Genomic DNA, 16,877 nt, shown 5'->3' with positions numbered 1-16,877 from the left:
CCAGGTCTACTATTGTAGCCCCAGGGCCTTTGCACTAGAATGTTCTGCTGTCGCAATGCTTCTTGCTACTAGAATGTTCTGATGTGTGTTTTCCAGTACCACTGAGCAGTTAACTCGATTCTGACACTGTCTACCTGGAGATAGCATCAGATCCCACTGGTGAAGGGCTCAGTCCTGCAAAGACTGCCCTTTTCTCCCACTTTAGATGCCAGTCACAAGTCCAGGTTATGACCAAGTGGCTGTAAATTGGAGGCTCCCATGACCTCCTCCTTGGGTTTGATTAATTTGCTAGAGCTGCCACCACAGAACTCAGGAAAGCAGTTTACTTCTTACTAGGTTACCGGTTTATTAGAATAGTATATAACTCAGGAACAGGCTATCTGTGCATGCCAATCTCCCTGCCTCTCACTTGTTCACCAGCCCTGAAACTCTTTGAACCTTGTCCTTTTCGGTTGGTAGGGAGGCTTCATTACACAGGGCTGGTTCATTAAATCATTGGCCTTTGATGATCGAACTCAGTCTCCAGCCCACTTCCCATCCCAGGAGGTGGGACAGAGGAGAGAGGAGGGAACTGAAAAGTTCCAACCTTCTAATCACCTGGTTGGTTCCCAGTCCCATCCTTAGGTACCTAGCGGGCTTTTTAAAAGCCGCCTCATTAACAGAACAAAAGACCTTTCTAGCTCTCTTAACTTATGAATCATCGAGGGTTTTAGGAATCTGTGCCAGGAATGCAGATGTAAACAAAATATATTTTTTATCATAAATCACAATTTCTCTCCAAGATGCCCGCAAGGCTCACTCTCTCACTCCCTTCATGTCTTCACTTAAATGTCATCTTAGTGAGACCTTCCCTAGCTGCCGTATTTAAAATTATAACTCCCTGCCTCTCACATACACACTCCTTATTCTTCTCCCTGCTTTATTTTTCTTCACACTACTCATTAGCATTTAAAATTCTGCCTATCTTACTTTTTAATCTGATTTATTGTCTGTTTTCCCCCCACTGGAGTGTAAACTCTCTGAAGGCAGGGATATTTTTTTAGTCCTCTCTTCACTGCTGAATCTCCAAAGCTTGGAACAGTGCCTGGCACATAATAAGGCCTTATGTGAATTGAACGAATGTTTCCTGTTTCTCTTGGCCATCCATCAGGCTGTACGTTCAGCAGAGCAGTTCTGCATGTCTGCTTTTCCATTCCAAGCTGAGTGAAAGTATAATGCGAGGCTTCTAACCCGAGGTGTCTGGACTTCCAGGGTGACTATGATGAGCTATCATAAACACCTTGAAAATTGTGTGTGTGCATTTTTCTTGGGAAATGCTCTATGCGTTTCCTCAAACTCTTAGAGTGTGTGACTTAAAATGTTAAAATTTGCTGGTAGGGACTTCCCTGGTGGTCCAGTGGGTAAGATTCCGCACTCCCAATGCAGGGTGCCCGGGTTCGATCCCTGGTCAGGGAACTAGATCCTGCACGCATGCTGTAACCAAGAATTCCGAGTGCCGAAACTAAGACCCGGCACAGCCGAGATAGACAAGATAGATAGATGATAGATAGATAGATAAACAAAAAAATTTTTTTTAATTTGCTGGTAAAATTAAAAAAGCACTGGACTTAGACCCAAAAGACTTAAATTTGATTCCTGAATCTGTTTACTGTGTCTGACCCATACAAATCATTTCCTTGTCTGTGACCTTATGCAAATCATTTCCTGCCCTTTTCTTTGTAAAATGGGGATGACCATGCCTCCTTCATTCTCTATTTTAGAAAATCATTGAAAGATTGAAATGAGATGTCTTGTGTGAAAACTTTACTGAACAAAGCTTAGGGAATACATGGTAGACTCACATGTGCAGAGCATTTTCAAGGCACTTCGTATGCATCACTGCTAACAGGCCCCATTTATTTGTTGACAAAATGAGTTTCAAACTGTGTTTTCTACTCAGGCACAGGCGTCTTGCTCTGTTGAAGCAAGTTAGTATCCGGGAAAACTGCTGCTCCCTGTGTTGCGATGAGGTAGCAGACACACAACTGAAGCCATGTGGACACAGGTAAGAGGGTTTGTTTGTACATTTGTTTGTACATCATTTCCTCTTTTGTACATTATATTAGACAAAGTTTCATCCTGTTCCTGAATTGCTTTTTACAGTGTTACCAGTTCCATAGCTGTTCATCAAGGTTTATAATATCCGAAGTGGGCTGAATGAGGAATTAGAGTTTGCCAAGTAGTACATGGCTGTCTTCCAGGAAGTACCTGAAATAGAAGAAGCTGCTTGATATGGAAGGCCTGTTTTTGTTTTACTTAATTTACTCAACACTATAGTTTAAACACTTTTTATTCACAAAATGTAAAAGGTTTAATGCTAATTATGAGCCTCTTGGGAAATCCCTTTTAGTTTTAGAGCCTTCTCATTTACTTATTATTCACCCTCCTAAGCGTTGAGATGGCAGGACCTCCCTGCCATCTAACCAAATTTCAGTTGTATGAGACAAGGGCAGCCTGGATCCTATAGAACAGAGTGTCTAAGACATCAGCAAGAGCAGCAAGTAAGACAGTCCCTAAAAAGGCCATCCCAACTAAGGTTAGAAAGGGCAAGAGGAGTTGGGCAGTGTACTGGCCTTGGCCTAGCCCGGGCTTCTGTGCTGATTGTATATGAGCAATACCTATGCTGATGTTCCAGGCTAGCTCCCTGTAATTCATCACATCCCATACCCTGCCTTGCTCTTATTCTTGACATAGCTTTAGCTAGCAGGTCGCCTACAGGGCCAGAGCCTGGAGTGATGGACCCCAGTTTGTCTCCCCCAGGTCTGACTCAGCCTGAGCCCCTGACTCTGCCTCTGTACGTTTGCCATCTTATGAAATGGGTTGTTATCTAATCGTCTGGTAAGGGACATACATGCAGTGAGTTTATCTCATTTCACCAGTCTCTCTTCTGAAAGAAAGGCATAGTGACTCCAGCTGTGATTATTCCTCTGTATCAACTCTCGAGCCCAGAGCGCCTGAGGATCTGGGCTTATTCATCTCTGAGCTTTCTAGCCCTTCTTGGTGGTTTTGTGCACAATAAGGGCTCATGAAAGAGGGCTGAAATCTAAAAACTTAGAACCAGGTATCTTAAGTATGACCACAGTCTCCTTACTAGATATATCCAAAACAGAGTTGGAAGAGGAAATAAAAGAATTATAAGAAAATTTAGCTCCACTTTCAGCAACAACAACAATTTTAGAAGGGTAGAGGTTAAGAAGAGAAATCTGGCTAAATGGAATGACATGAGCCAACCCCTAGAAGAGACTGAAAATCTAAGCATTCCTGTTACCGTAGAAGAAATTGAGATGATTATCAAAGCTACCTTTGCCTCTGCCACTAAAAGCACTAAGCCCAGATGGTTTCACAGGTGAATTCTTTCAAACTTTCAGGGAATAGATAGATTCTATTTAAACTTCTCCAGACCACAGAGATAATAGGAAAACTACAATATTCTTTTTACAAAGCCTGCATCGTAATCATATGAAAAGCTGACAAAACACACAAAAAAAGAAAACTTATGTGGGACTTCCCTCGTGGTCCAGTGGTTAAGACTTTGCCTTCCAATGTAGTGGGTGCGGGTTCGATCCCTGGTTGGGAAGCTAAGATCCCACATGCCTCACGGCCAAAAAACCAAAACGTAAGACAGAAGCAATATTGTAACAGATCCAATGAAGACTTTAAGAATGGTCCACATCAAAAAAAATCTTAAAAAAAAAAAAAGGAAAGAAAACTTATGAATATAAACCTAAAAATCCTAAATAAATTATTACCAAATAGGACCCAGCAACACAACCAAGGGGGCTTATTTCAGGAATGCAAGGTTAGTACAATATAGGAAATCAATTCATATAATTTCCCAAATAGGCCTAGGGACAGTGGAGCAAAGAATTAACACTTTCTCCAAAAATGCTGAAAAGGTATTTGTTAAAATTCAGTATCCATCCCAAATGGATGGAATACTGCAAAACAGAAATGGATGTAGGGAATAAAATAGTATAAAATAAGAATGGATGGATACTTCCTTAGCAATATAAAAGATGTATATATCTCAGCCAAACACTAGCATCTTTTTAATGGTGTCACACTGGAAGCATTGCAAGAGATGCTGGAGACAAGACAAGGATGCCTGCTATCACCACTGTGACTTGCATTGTATAAGCTAAAACAGTTAGACAAGAAAGAGAAAAGGGATTAAAACTGGAAAAAGGAGCAAAATCATCATTTGGAGATAATAGATTACATAGGTAGATATCAGGAGAATTGACTAAAAGCCTATTAGAATCATTGTGACAATTGAATAAGCTAGCTGGTTACAAAAAATAACTTAAAACAATAGCTTTCTATATATAAATAACTAATTAGAACAAATATTTGAAGGTCCCTTTTACAATAGACAAAAAAAAGCTTAAGAATACATTCCAAGAAATATATGGTGCCTATCTGAAGAAAACTTTTAAACTACCAAGGAATGTAAAGACGACTTGAATAACTGGATCTGGTCTTGGATAGGAAGACCTCTCAGTGTCGTAAACGTGACAGTTTTCCCTAAACTCTAAGTTTAATTTGGTCCATATAAAAAGGACAACATGGGGCTTCCCTGGTGGCGCATTGGTTGAGAGTCCGCCTGCCAATGCAGGGGACACGGGTTCGTGCCTCGGTCTGGGAAGATCCCACATGCCGCGGAGCAGCTGGGCCCGTGAGCCGTGGCCGCTGAGCCTGCACATCCGGAGCCTATGCTCCACCATGGGAGAGGCCACAACAGTGAGAGGCCCGCGTACTGGAGGAAAAAAAAAAAAAAAAAAGGACAACATGGGTTTTCGGGGTTGTTTTTTTTTCTGGAAATAGAAATGCTAACTTAAAAGTTTATGATACTAAGGCAAGAAAATTCTGAAAAAGAAGAGTTATGGAGAGGACCAACCCTACCTACCACATCTTAAAATATATTAAAATAAATGTTAAATTTGCAACAACATGGATGGACCTGGAAGGTATTAGGCTTAGTGAAATAAGTCAGACAAAGAAAGACAAATACTGTATGTTATCACTTATATGTGGAATCTAAAATAAAACAAACGAGTGAATATAACAAAACAGAAACAGACTTACAGATATAGAGAACAAACTAGCAGTTACCAGTGGGAAGAGGGCGGGGGCTAGATAGGGGCAGGGGATTAAGAGGTCCGAACTACTATGTATAAAATAAATAAGCTACGAGGATATATTGTCCAGCACAGGGACGATAGCCAATATCTTTTTTTTTTTTAAATGTATTTATTTATTTATTTTTGGCTGCGTCCGGTCTTAATTGAGGCACACAGGATCTTTCGTTGTGGTGCACAGGCTTCTCTCTAGTTGTGGCGTGCGGGCACCAGAGTGTGAGGGCTCAGTGGTTGCAGTGCACGGGGGCTTTCTAGTTGTGGGGAGCGGGCTCAGTAGTTGCGGCGCTAGGGCTTAGTTGCCCCGCGGCATGCGGGATCTTATTTCCCCGACCAGGGATCAAACCTGCGTCCCTTGCACTGGAAGGCAGATTCTTAACCGCTGGACCACAGGGAAGTCCCTAGCTTTAATTGGAGTATAATTTATAAAAAATTTTAATCACTATGTTGTATGCCTGAAACTAATACAATAATGTAAATCAACTATACTTAAAGAAAGGTTGATAGTTTTGCCCCAGTATATGAAAAGAATGACACAACAATGGAACAGAAGCCCAGAAATAGAACTGATTACAAAGAAAAATTTGATAAAAAATTTGACATATGATAAAGGCATCATGTCAAATCTGTGGTGAGAGAAGGACTATTCAGCAAATGATATTGGGATAGATGGCTAGCTGTCTGGGAAAAAATAGCATTGTATCTCTACCTACATATACACATCTGTATGTATAGGTTATGTACATATAGACTTTCTGGAAGAATGCACATGAACTTTTAACTTATTCCTCAGAAGAGGAAGATTGAGGATCAGAAATGGAAGAGAGACTTGCTGTTTATATATTTACTTTTTGTTTTAACCATGTGCGATTATTACCCTTTCAGTTAACATGCTTGTTAACATTTTAGGTGGAGTCAGCAGATCGTCATTCTGACCTTTTGAAGCACTGACCTAACTGGCATTTATGTCTTTCTCCTCAGTGACCTGTGCATGGATTGTGCCTTGCAACTGGAGACCTGCCCATTGTGTCGTAAAGAAATAGTGTCTAGAGTCAGACAAATTTCTCATATTTCATGACACACGTGAAGAGGCATCATGGACTTACTTCTACTCAATTCCAGCCAACGTTGAAAAGAAAAACAAAGGAAAAAATTTCTCAAATCAGTTGTACGCACATTGAAACTTATAGCCATGGCCAGATGTTATGCTAAAAAATGATAGACAAAATTCTAAAAAATGTCAAAGACAAAATTCTCCTAGAATCTAACCCAACTTGCCAGCCCTGAGAAATTCCTTTTAAGACCAAGGAAAGCTGAATGCTAACAGCTAGGCCTGCAGTACTTCCATGAGAAACAATAGGAGACAATGCCCTCCTGAGTGCTGAAACCACACCGGATTTCTCCAGGTTGGGTTCATTTGATTGTTTAACACAGGATGTTTTGTCTCATATTCTAAAGTTTTTATTTTGGGCAAAAGTCATTATGGAGAAGTAAATGACAGCGTTTCTGGGTTAAGCATAACTTCCCATTGGTCAGAGAGCCACCGGTGTGTTAAGCATGGATATTGCAAGACTTGAAGCTATGAAACTAGAATCACACAGGTCAATACTACAAGCAACATGGAGGGCCTGAAAGAAGGTGCACAGACTGTAGGAAAAAACCCAAATTTTTGATATTTCAGTGATTCCAAAGAACATTCTAGTTTTTTTTAACTGCAGAAAATTGGTGGTATTTTCACATTCATGGTGTTTTTATCCAATTTCAGTACCCACATTTTGTGAGGAAAAAATGTTTTAACAATGCAGGAGGAATTCTTAAATTAATCGCAATGTTAGACTGGAGAAAATTTGGTATTTAGGGTATTTTTAAGCTACCATCAAATGAGGTCTCTCTGTTTTTTGTTTAAAAAAATTTTTTTTAATCAGTATTGTTTTTGGAAGTAATATACTTTGCAACTCTTGAACCAGTAGTCTCAAAAACTCTTAGAGGTCAGTCTGAGAGCACGTATTCCTATTGTTTAAAATAAATACATGTTTTTGAATAGTAAATTCAATCATGGATTGTTGACTATGTCTTCATCCAAAGTGTTATTCCCTCTCAGGGTCTCTGGTGAAGACCTTCAAGAGTTTGGTTTTTTCTCCCAGAAAATTGGAAGGTAGAATTGTAAATTCATAGAACTTATTTTATAATGGTGTACCTCAGCAGCTGCCTTTCAATTTATGCCAAGTCCTTACTGAGTTTATACTTGAATAGTAAATATGTCTTCTGAGTTTTACAGTGTCTTAAATTCAACGCACATTTTTTTCTTCCTTTCCCACCCTTTCTTGTTTGTAGTTCATTAAATTGTCCTATTACAGAGCTGATTTCCTTCCTGGCCGTACTTGTTGGGGTGCTGGATTTTTTCCATGTCTTTAGTCTTCCGTAAATTCAAAAAAATATATAAATATATATATATATATATATATATATATATGTTCTCTTCTTTAGCTCGTGGTGAATACAGTAATTTGCATTGAAGAAATAAAACATTTGTTGCCTTTTTTGACTAAGATTTCACAACTTTCATTGGTGCCTGCTGCTAAGGTTCCAAGATATTATACTCTCAGGTTTATACTTTCCGGTGTAGGACAGAATCAAGTATTAGAATTAAGAAACAAGGTTAATCACTTATTCATCCAGCAAACCTTTATTGGACACCTAATATGTTCTGGGCACTGCACCTATACGGTATACAAAACAGATCTGTTCGTGGAGCTGACATCTGGTAGTGGGGAGAAAACTATATTTTTCCTTATTGTAATAAATTTTTGGTGCCCTGAAAGAAAATAGGGTGCCTTTGAGAAAGAACAAGGGGAACCTAATTTAGATGAGGGGAAAGGGAGAAAACTCACTGAAGGAGTAATATTAGTAAAAACGTAGAGGAGGGACTTCCCTGGTGTCACAGTGGTTAAGAATCCGCCTGCCAGTGCAGGAGACACGGGGTCGAGCCCTGGTCCGGGAAGATTCCACATACCACAGAGCGACTAAGCCCGTGCGCCACAACAGGAGAGGCCACCGCAATGAGAAGCCCGCGCACCGCAACGAAGAGTAGCCCCCGCTCGCTGCAACTAGAGAAAGCCTGTGCGCAGCAAGGAAGACCCAACGCAGCCAAAAATAAGTTAATTAAAAATAAATAAAAAGAAATCATAAATCCATTACAAAAAAAAAAAAACTTAAAGGAGGAAGTAGGACCTAGGGATATAGCCAGGCAGAGAGACTGAGGACAGGCTTCTAGGACTGGGTAGCTAGGTGAACACGTTATAGGCAAAGGCCTTAACTAAGGAGGAAAGGAGCTCAGTAGGCCCCAGGATCAGATGGAAGTCCCTTGAACTAGTAAGGTAGGAACTGAGTGGGTAGAAAAGCATGCTCCAAGGTTGGAGAGGTCAGGGAACTGCTCGTGAAGGCCATGTTCAGGATTTTGTATTTTATCCTAAGTGCAATAGAAAACAAAGTAGTTTAAGCATGTAAGTATGCTTTGATAAATAAGTTTAAAAGATGGCTCTGGCTTCTATTTGGAGAATGGAATTGGAGTGGGGTTGGAAGGGGGGCAGTATAGAGAACAAGCAAAAAATGGAAATAATATGACCAGTAGGGAGACTTTTAATTAGTCCAGCAGAGAGGTAAAAGTGGTCTGTAAATTCAGTGGAGAGAGAAAAAAGTAGATGGAAAAATAGGTAATTTGTAGTAATTTCTGCAATGAGTCATTGGGGAAATGACCCCGGGTTTCCAGCCAAAAAGATTTTAATAATTGCTGTGTTTTTTGAATGATATTGATAGGGCAGGATAAAGTCATGGTGCCATTTGCAGAATGCCAGGGAATGATGATTCAATCACAGAAACCAAAACAATTTCATTAGCAGAAAATGCCTTTTGCATGAATTTCAACCATCTTGATTATGTAACCAAGAAAACTAAGATCAGCAGTTTCCAAGATTGTCCATTTTCTTGCTATTTAGTCACATAAAACAATTCTTAATGCCAATCCAAAACGAATGAAGAAAGTATTATTGATGGAAAATATTTCATATATACAAGTGAATTATCTATTTTTCTACAAAAAGTCCGCCATTCTGTTTTCAGCAGAAAAACATCATGTTCTGATTTCCAGGAATATTATTTGACAACTCGGGGATTGGGACCATACATAACTTGATGGTTAGGCTCTTAGGAGTGGGGCGGACCCAGGTTCCAACCCCGCTATGCCGCCTATTACCTGTATGCAAGTACTTAACTTCTAGGCCTTAGTTTCCTAATATGTAAAATGGTGATAATACTTTTTAGAGTTTTGGGGGATTTTCTCATAGGGTTTCAAGTATTTTAAAAGGAAACAATGTGTTTTTAAATGTGTATCACAGTATCTGGCACATGCCTGAATAGGTGGATACCTATTATTCTTTATTCCCACTTGTTCTTAGAGCCAGAGATGGTGAAGTGGACTAAAGAGGGCCACAAATTCTTTGACATTCCTCCCATCTATAAATGAAATTTCTGCCCCCTCCCCTTAAATCTGGGTGGGCTCTATGTTTGCTTGAACAACTGAATGCAGTGGAAGGGATACTGAGCCAGTTTCTGGTTCCAGGCCATTGAGTGACTGGCAGCTTCCACGTCCCGTCTCTTGAAATATTTGCTCTTGGACCTAGCTGCCATGGTGTGAGAAAACCCAAGCATCCATGGGAAGACCTATGTGGAGAGGAACGGTGACCACCTCCCACCTCCCAGGTCCTCTGTTCAACATCCACAACTGAGCTACCCCAGCCAATACTGATTTTGCCAGCCACATGAGTAAGCTTCTTGGAAGAGGCTTCTCTAGCCCCATTCCAGCTACCCTAACTGATGCCAAGTGGAACAGAGACTAGCTGTCCCTACCAAGTCCTGTCCAAATTGCAGACTAGAGAGCAAAATAATTGAGTTTTTTTAGCCAATAAGTTTTCTGGTGGCTTGTAACAGCATTAGATAACCAGAACAGATGAAATCAAGTTTCCTCCTCTGCTCTGATCCCATATATGTATTAGCAGTAGAACGTGTGGGCAAGTTCATTTAGTCCAGCAGAAGTAAGTGTGGTTTATAGAGAAAGTAGGTCATGAGGAAATTGCTGAGTTTGCCTTGAGCTGTGTGACCAGTGTGTGACTTACAGAACTCCGTCCCGTTATTCAGCAAATCTTTCTGGATGCCTGCCTTCTACTTGGTGGTAAGCAGAGGTAGTACCTCTGAGAATTGATCTCACCCTGGATACAACTGTGTCATGGTAACCATTTTTAGTTCCACATCCCACTGATATCTATTTTATGTCCATTCAAAAATGTCAATTTATTCAGACTGTCCATCTGACCCACAGATCAAACTTAAGCCATACCTAAAATTCCTCTAGACATGTACCAGACATTTGGCCAAAAAATAAAATGCAACCGAAGAGACACAATGTCTAATGATCCAATCAGGAGAAAACAGATCTAGGGTATCCTTCTGCAAAATTCGTCAGTTTTGGAGGGGTACTTTTCCTGGAGCAAAGTCACCTGATGTAGTTGCTCAAAGTGGTTCTGTCAACTTTCATCTTGCCTAATTACCCAAGAAACCAGTTAGTGCCGAATAATCTTTTTGATGTGAATATTATATTTATGATGTAAATAAATTACAAGACCTCCACTTCTTGCGGTGGGGCGATCCTTCCACGAGAGGGAGTAACTGTCTCGCAAATCAGAGGTCTTCATTATCTGGCTCAAAAGCTAAGGGATTGGCTCTCAAGAGATTTTCGATTTACAGTGCTCTTAAAACCCGCTTTAAACGACCTGAAGCTTCATCTTAAATCTTGTCATTCATTCCAAGTTGCAAGTGAGGAAATCAAGGCTCTCTCTGGGCTTGGATTCCTTCCCCTTCAAAATGGGGACGACGTCAGATTTAATCATCCCACAGAGTGAGTATACCTGAGAGAGTCCCTGACCTGCTCAAAGAAGTCCGACTTCCGTTCGCGACCTTCCATCCCTTTCCCTCACTTCCTCTCCCTATCTTTGCCCCGCCCCTGGCGTTTGGCAACGCACGCCTGTGATTGGCTGCTGAGAGCCGCGAGGCGGCGGAAGGGTCGCGGAGGCCTTGGTGACGGCGGGGTGGGCGCGGTAACGGACGCCGGGACCCCCGAGGCGGAAGCGGCGAGTTTAGTGCGGCCCGGCTGGCGCGTGGCAGCAGCCAGGGAGCCTGAGGCCGGGGTGTCGTGCGCAGGCGCTACTCGGTTGGGCCGTGAACCGGCCGAGGCCTCGGCTGCGAGGCCTTCCCGATGTCGGTTGGGGCTCTGCGGAGCAGAGCGGAGACTACTCCCGGGCCTCGGGCGGGGTAGAAGCCCGGCGGGCCCGCTGCCCCGCGCGCGGTGGATGCGGCGGCGGCGATGGACGCCCTAGAGGAAGAGAGCTTCGCGCTGTCCTTGTGAGTGACGCCGCACGAGCCCGGGAGGCTGAAGGTCGGGGCTGCCGGCGCTTGGCCTCGGCCTCTGCCTCTGCCTCCGCCCTGCGAAACCAGTATCCCCGGTGTGGGTGGGAGACCAACAAGACTCCGCCCCAGTTCCCGCGGTCGATTCTGCCGCCGCGGCGACCGCGGGGTTCAGCCCTGGAGGACAGGAGTGCAGTGCGGTGTCATGCGATGATACACGCCTCTGTCACAATGCCCCCCGCCTCCAATCCTTGGTCGTCAGCAAAACCTGGCGAGTTTGAGCTGCAGAGGCCTGACCACGGGTCAGAAGACCACCACCACTACCCCCAGGGGCTCTAATTGCCCCCCTTCCCGGCCAGTGTCTTAACCGCACCAAGTTTACGCCCGCCCACAAGCAGATTGGTGTGGGGTGATAGCGAAAATGCGGTGAGTAGGACCCCAACGAAATAAATGCGAGGAGCCTTAAGATGTCCGCTGTGAGCCTTTGCCCCTTTTTTTGTCCCTGTTGTAAGTCCTTGGGTCGTATCATGTTTTATGAAAGTGGAGCCGTTGCATTCAACTTTGATGTCACAGATGTGTCAAATGTGTTTTCTTCTGTGTGGCATTGCTGAATTAGACAGTAATTATTATTAATTTTTGAAGCTAGTTGATGGGAAGTTCATTTGAAAATGTCCATAATACATTTTGAACAAAAGAGGAATTATCTGAAACAGCTCCTAATCCAGGCGTATTTTTCAGCTCTTCCGCCTCTGATGCAGAATTTGATGCTGTGGTTGGATATTTAGAAGACATTATCATGGGTAAGCTTCTTTGCCTGTGCTTTTTAGGTTTTAGGCCCTTGCTTTTAAGGACGTTGAAATCCATTTGGAGAGTTAATTTTCAAAAAGAGAGAAAACATGAAGCTGCATGTAATGTTTAATGTAACGCACTGTAATACAAAGTAAGCCTTACTGTGCTTTGCTTTACAGGCTACAGCCCCTACTCCTTTAAGTAACTAGTAACCATAGATTCAGTCCCCTGAAGGGACTTATTCAGGTAATGGGGCACCTTGAAGTTATGGGGCTCTTGGCAAAACTTCAGAAAATATTAACCTAGTTTATTTCAGAGAGTAAAATCAATTTTTAGTCTTGTGTTTTAATATTTCGTGACATAAATCACAGTGTAATACCATAGCCATTGGGACTTCACTGGTGGCGCAGTGGTTAAGAGTTTGTCTACCAGTGCATGGAACACGGGTTCGAGCCCTGGGCCAGGAAGATCCCACATGCCGCAGAGCAACTAAGCCCGTGTGTCACAACTGCTGAGCCCGCGAGCCACAACTACTGAAGCCTGCGCCCTAGGGCCTGTGCTCTGCAACAAGAGAAGCCACCGCGATGAGAAGCCTGCGCACCTCAAGGAAGAGTAGCCCCCAGCTCGCCACAACCAGAGAAAGCCTGCACACAGCAGCGAAGACCCAACGCAGCCAAAAATTAATTAATTTAAAAATACCATAGCCATAGCACACATGTTCATGAGGAACAAGATGTCATACTTCAGCTGGGTTCTGAGTTCGAATTTGTGGATTCATTTTGGCATCCATAAGTCCTGCTAAGTAATAAGCAGTAATAGGCACCAACCATTTAAGACAAATATGTGGGAGGGAAAAATTTGAGAAAATCTTGTCTGTTGACTTTAAGTTTTCTGAGAATTAGGAAAAGAACACTGTTGTTCGGTGTTACTAGCTGTATTTCTTAGCCTTGTTTAGTGAAAAATCATTGACCAAGTTTTTATACCTTCGGGTCCTGTAAAGGTTATACCCTTAACTCCTAAATGCAAATGTTTCACTGTTAAGATCCCATGTGGATCTGAGGATTTCTGGGGAATGCTGAGGAATACTTTCTTTTGACCTCTGTGAGTAACCTGTGTGCTGTGGGAAAGCCCAGGGTATTTATTCCAAAGTCTAGGTCATTTATGAACCTTTCCTTTTATTTTTAGAAGTTATATTCTATTTGGTTGTTAAAATACCCTAAGTACCATAAACCTTAATGTTTGCTATGAACCAATCTCTATACATTCTCGTCTAAATTCCACATAGCAAGTCTTATAGGATAGGTACTCTGATCATCCTCATTTTTCTGATGAAGAAACTGGGGCTTAGAGAAATTAAGTAACAGGCCAAAGGTCACACAGTTGTAAGTGGCCGAGGTGGGATTTGAACGCAGGTAGTCTAGCCTCTATCAGAGCCCATGCATTTAATCACTACACTGTTTACACCACTGCTGCTGAAATTATATTAAGAGAACCCTTTGTGGAGTTCCCAAGCCACCCTGGTTAAAGTGGACTAGAGGATAGTGGTGGTTGCTCTTCATGCCACGAAACTGTACGGTTAACACCTTCAGCTTTCCCCTCCTAGAGACTGGCCATCCATCCATAAAGCAGTTCTGCTGACATTTTTTCCTGCCTGTTTAGAAATCAGAATGGTTTTTAGTCTCCACTAAAAAGAGTACATTTTTCCTATTGCGGTTCAGATGATGAGTTCCAGTTATTACAGAGGAATTTCATGGACAAGTACTACCAGGAGTTTGAAGACACAGAAGAGAATAAGCTCACCTACACACCTATTTTTAATGAATATGTAAGTGGATTCCTGTTTCTCTTACTGGAGATTAGGATTTCTTTAAATTATGAATTTAGAAACAAATGATGTTGAAATCTGCTCAACTTTTAAAATCTGCCATCAGCACCCTGCTGGGAAGCCTAATTAGAATCTGATTTAGTCTTCATCTCCTGTTGTTTTCCTCTGCACAGTTCTTGGGGCTGTTTTCCAAATATTTAATGACTTCGTCTTCTGTTTTAAAACATGTTTGGCTTTATCATAATCCTGCTTTCAGTTACAGTATGTGGATTCACCATACCTTGCACTTACATACTTTTGACCTTTTGGGCTTTCACACACTATTTTTTCCTACTGCATAATCCAGTCAGGTATGCACGACTGTTTGATAAAAGTGAAAACTAAGACCAAGATCATTAAGTAGTTGGTGGCAAAGCCAAGACTAGAACCCAGGAACCTCGACTCTTGACCCCTTGGGTCTTTGCCCTATGCCAAGGCCTCGTGCAGCCTCCTGTTGTGATCTCATCGGTCCGAGAAGAGGTTTGAGCCCCCAGGACTTTCTTCCCTTAACATAGAAGTGTGGCAGAGTCGAAGAAGGTTTCTTAAGCCAAACCTCAGCTTTTAAGGAACCTGCGATTACCTTCAACTGTGTGCTTTTTTATATGTTCTTTCCGCACAGATTCTGTCTACCCAGGCAGAAAAGCCCCCACTTACCTCACTCCTCGCTTCCCGCCGTGGGGAGTGGGAGCCCTTCTGCTCCCTATCCCTACCCACCTTGGAGCATTCCTCTTGTTATATCGTAATTACCTGCAAATGCCTCTCCCAAGGGTGGGCCAGGGCACAGGGGGTGTGCTCACTGAGGACAGGAGCTGGGTTTGGGTTTGGGTTCTCTGGGTTCTCCCAGCACTCGGCGGGGAGCCAGGCACACAGAATAGGCTCTTAGGAAATGTTTTCAAAGGGCTGGAGGACAGGCTTTCTGAAGAGAAACTTTGTTTTCTTAAAGCACAGTCTGACCAAGATCCTTTCCACTGTTAGATTTCTTTGGTAGAAAAGTATATAGAAGAACAGCTGTTGGAGCGGATTCCTGGATTTAACATGGCGGCTTTCACTACAACTTTACAGTGAGTTGAGCTTGACTGCTTTTTTACGTCTTTTTACCCTCCTCAACTCTGAAAGAAGACCCTCCCCCTTGTTATCCTCAGTGCTTGAATATCAAGCTTTAGAGCACTTGGTTAGGTCCTGGGTGGGAGGCCCTCCAGACCTTTGAGGGAAATCTCGAAGAGACAGTCTGTATCATCATTCATTCATGAAGCAGCCACCCTTTTCTTTCGCAGGCACCATAAAGATGAAGTGGCCGGTGACATTTTCGACATGCTGCTCACGTTTACGGATTTTCTGGCTTTTAAAGAAATGTTTCTGGACTATAGAGCAGTAAGTTCCTCTGTCTGTTTAGTCACAGTGAACTGCTTAGAAAGTTCCAAGTAGACCTGTCGAGCACAAACCACCCCCTGTGCTCCCCTCTGTAAGACTGGCCAGTATCAGCCCAGCAGTGAGTGACGTGTCAGCAGAGCGAGCTGCTGTCCTCTGCTGGCCGGGGCCTGGGACCCTTAACAAGGAATTACATTCTCATGGTTTTGGTGAAACAGGTCCCAGGCACCTTATAGGGTTCCTAAATGATCAAAAGGACAAAGCCAAAAAACAGGTCTAATTGCCTTGCTTTTCTTGGAGTACAGGTTCTTAATAGGAAAAAGAAATGTTTTTCAGTGAAGAGAGGTCATTTTTTTGTTTTTTTTGGCTGCGCCTCGTGGCATGTGGGATCTTAGTTCCCCAACCAAGGGACCAGGGATCGAACCCGTGCCCCCTGCAGTGGAAGCGTGGAGTCTTAACCACTGGACTGCCAGAGAAGTCCCCAAGAGGTGCATTTTTAAAGAGTGACCAGCTCTGAATAAAAATGCAAAATCACATACTCCCTCTTCCTGTGTGCTCCCTGGTGGCCCACCCTGAACACTTCCTTCCCTGTTACGAGCTAGAAAGGACTTTTTTTTTGTCTCTTGCCTCTTAAAGTTGCTCTCTTCTCATGTAGGAAAAAGAAGGCCGGGGACTGGACTTAAGCAGCGGTTTAGTGGTGACTTCATTGTGCAAATCATCTTCTATGACAGCTTCCCAGAACAATCTGCGGCCCTAGGTCCCACCTCCAGGTAATGGGATCTTTCTAGACATCACCAGCCCAATAGACTGGGAGAGGCTTTGGCTGATGATGTCAGAAGAATACATCTTGGAATGACTGACTCTGTTCTGCAACTCTTTGTTAATGTTAAGTATTGATGGGTCAGAAGAAAATGACCTGACCTTCCTGGGACACGTGCTTGTCTTCAGTAACCCTAGTACTCCTCCCTGAGTAGACACCTCTTACAGGAGCTTCTGAGTCTGGCTCCTGCACCAAGCCCAAGTCCAGCATTCCACCTGGGGGGCACTTCCCTAGCATATGTGTTGGTGTGTCCTTGTTGGAAGAACCCACCATCACCAACTCTCTTGGCCCAGCAGGCCTTGCATGTCCCACCAGGCTTTTTTTCTTTTTTTTTTTTTGCGGTACGCGGGCCTCTCACTGCTGTGGCCTCTCCCGTTGCGGAGCCCAGGCTCCGGACGCACAGGCT

At 43.0% G+C, this 16,877-nt stretch overlaps 2 protein-coding genes across 3 annotated transcripts in view; both read left to right on the top strand.

The window, feature by feature from the left end:
- RSPRY1 (ring finger and SPRY domain containing 1) overlaps window positions 1-7,721 on the top strand; it is a 46,826-nt gene extending 39,105 nt beyond the window's left edge. Inside the window, exons 14-15 of one of the 2 annotated variants that reach the window (XM_029207584.1) lie at window positions 1,940-2,044; window positions 6,156-7,721. In XM_029207584.1, the coding sequence (XP_029063417.1) occupies window positions 1,940-2,044; window positions 6,156-6,252 (202 nt within the window). In that variant the 3' untranslated portion in view covers window positions 6,253-7,721. The remainder of the gene's footprint in view (window positions 1-1,939; window positions 2,045-6,155) is intronic. The other variant, XM_029207593.1, reaches the window with a different exon arrangement.
- A 3,563-nt stretch (window positions 7,722-11,284) lies between these two features.
- On the top strand, window positions 11,285-16,511 carry ARL2BP (ADP ribosylation factor like GTPase 2 binding protein). Its single transcript, XM_029208460.1, has 6 exons — window positions 11,285-11,627; window positions 12,369-12,430; window positions 14,138-14,244; window positions 15,259-15,344; window positions 15,558-15,654; window positions 16,307-16,511. Exons 1-6 carry the CDS (start codon window positions 11,590-11,592, stop codon window positions 16,406-16,408), a joined length of 492 nt encoding a protein of 163 aa, XP_029064293.1. The 5' UTR covers window positions 11,285-11,589; the 3' UTR covers window positions 16,409-16,511.
- Window positions 16,512-16,877: the final 366 nt, after the last annotated feature.

The sequence above is a fragment of the Monodon monoceros genome, unplaced genomic scaffold, assembly GCF_005190385.1.
Source record: "Monodon monoceros isolate NGI ecotype Baffin Bay Population unplaced genomic scaffold, NGI_Narwhal_1 Super_Scaffold_10, whole genome shotgun sequence".
NCBI classification, from domain to species: Eukaryota; Metazoa; Chordata; class Mammalia; order Artiodactyla; family Monodontidae; genus Monodon; species Monodon monoceros.
This window is presented reverse-complemented; position numbering and strand designations above follow the sequence as displayed.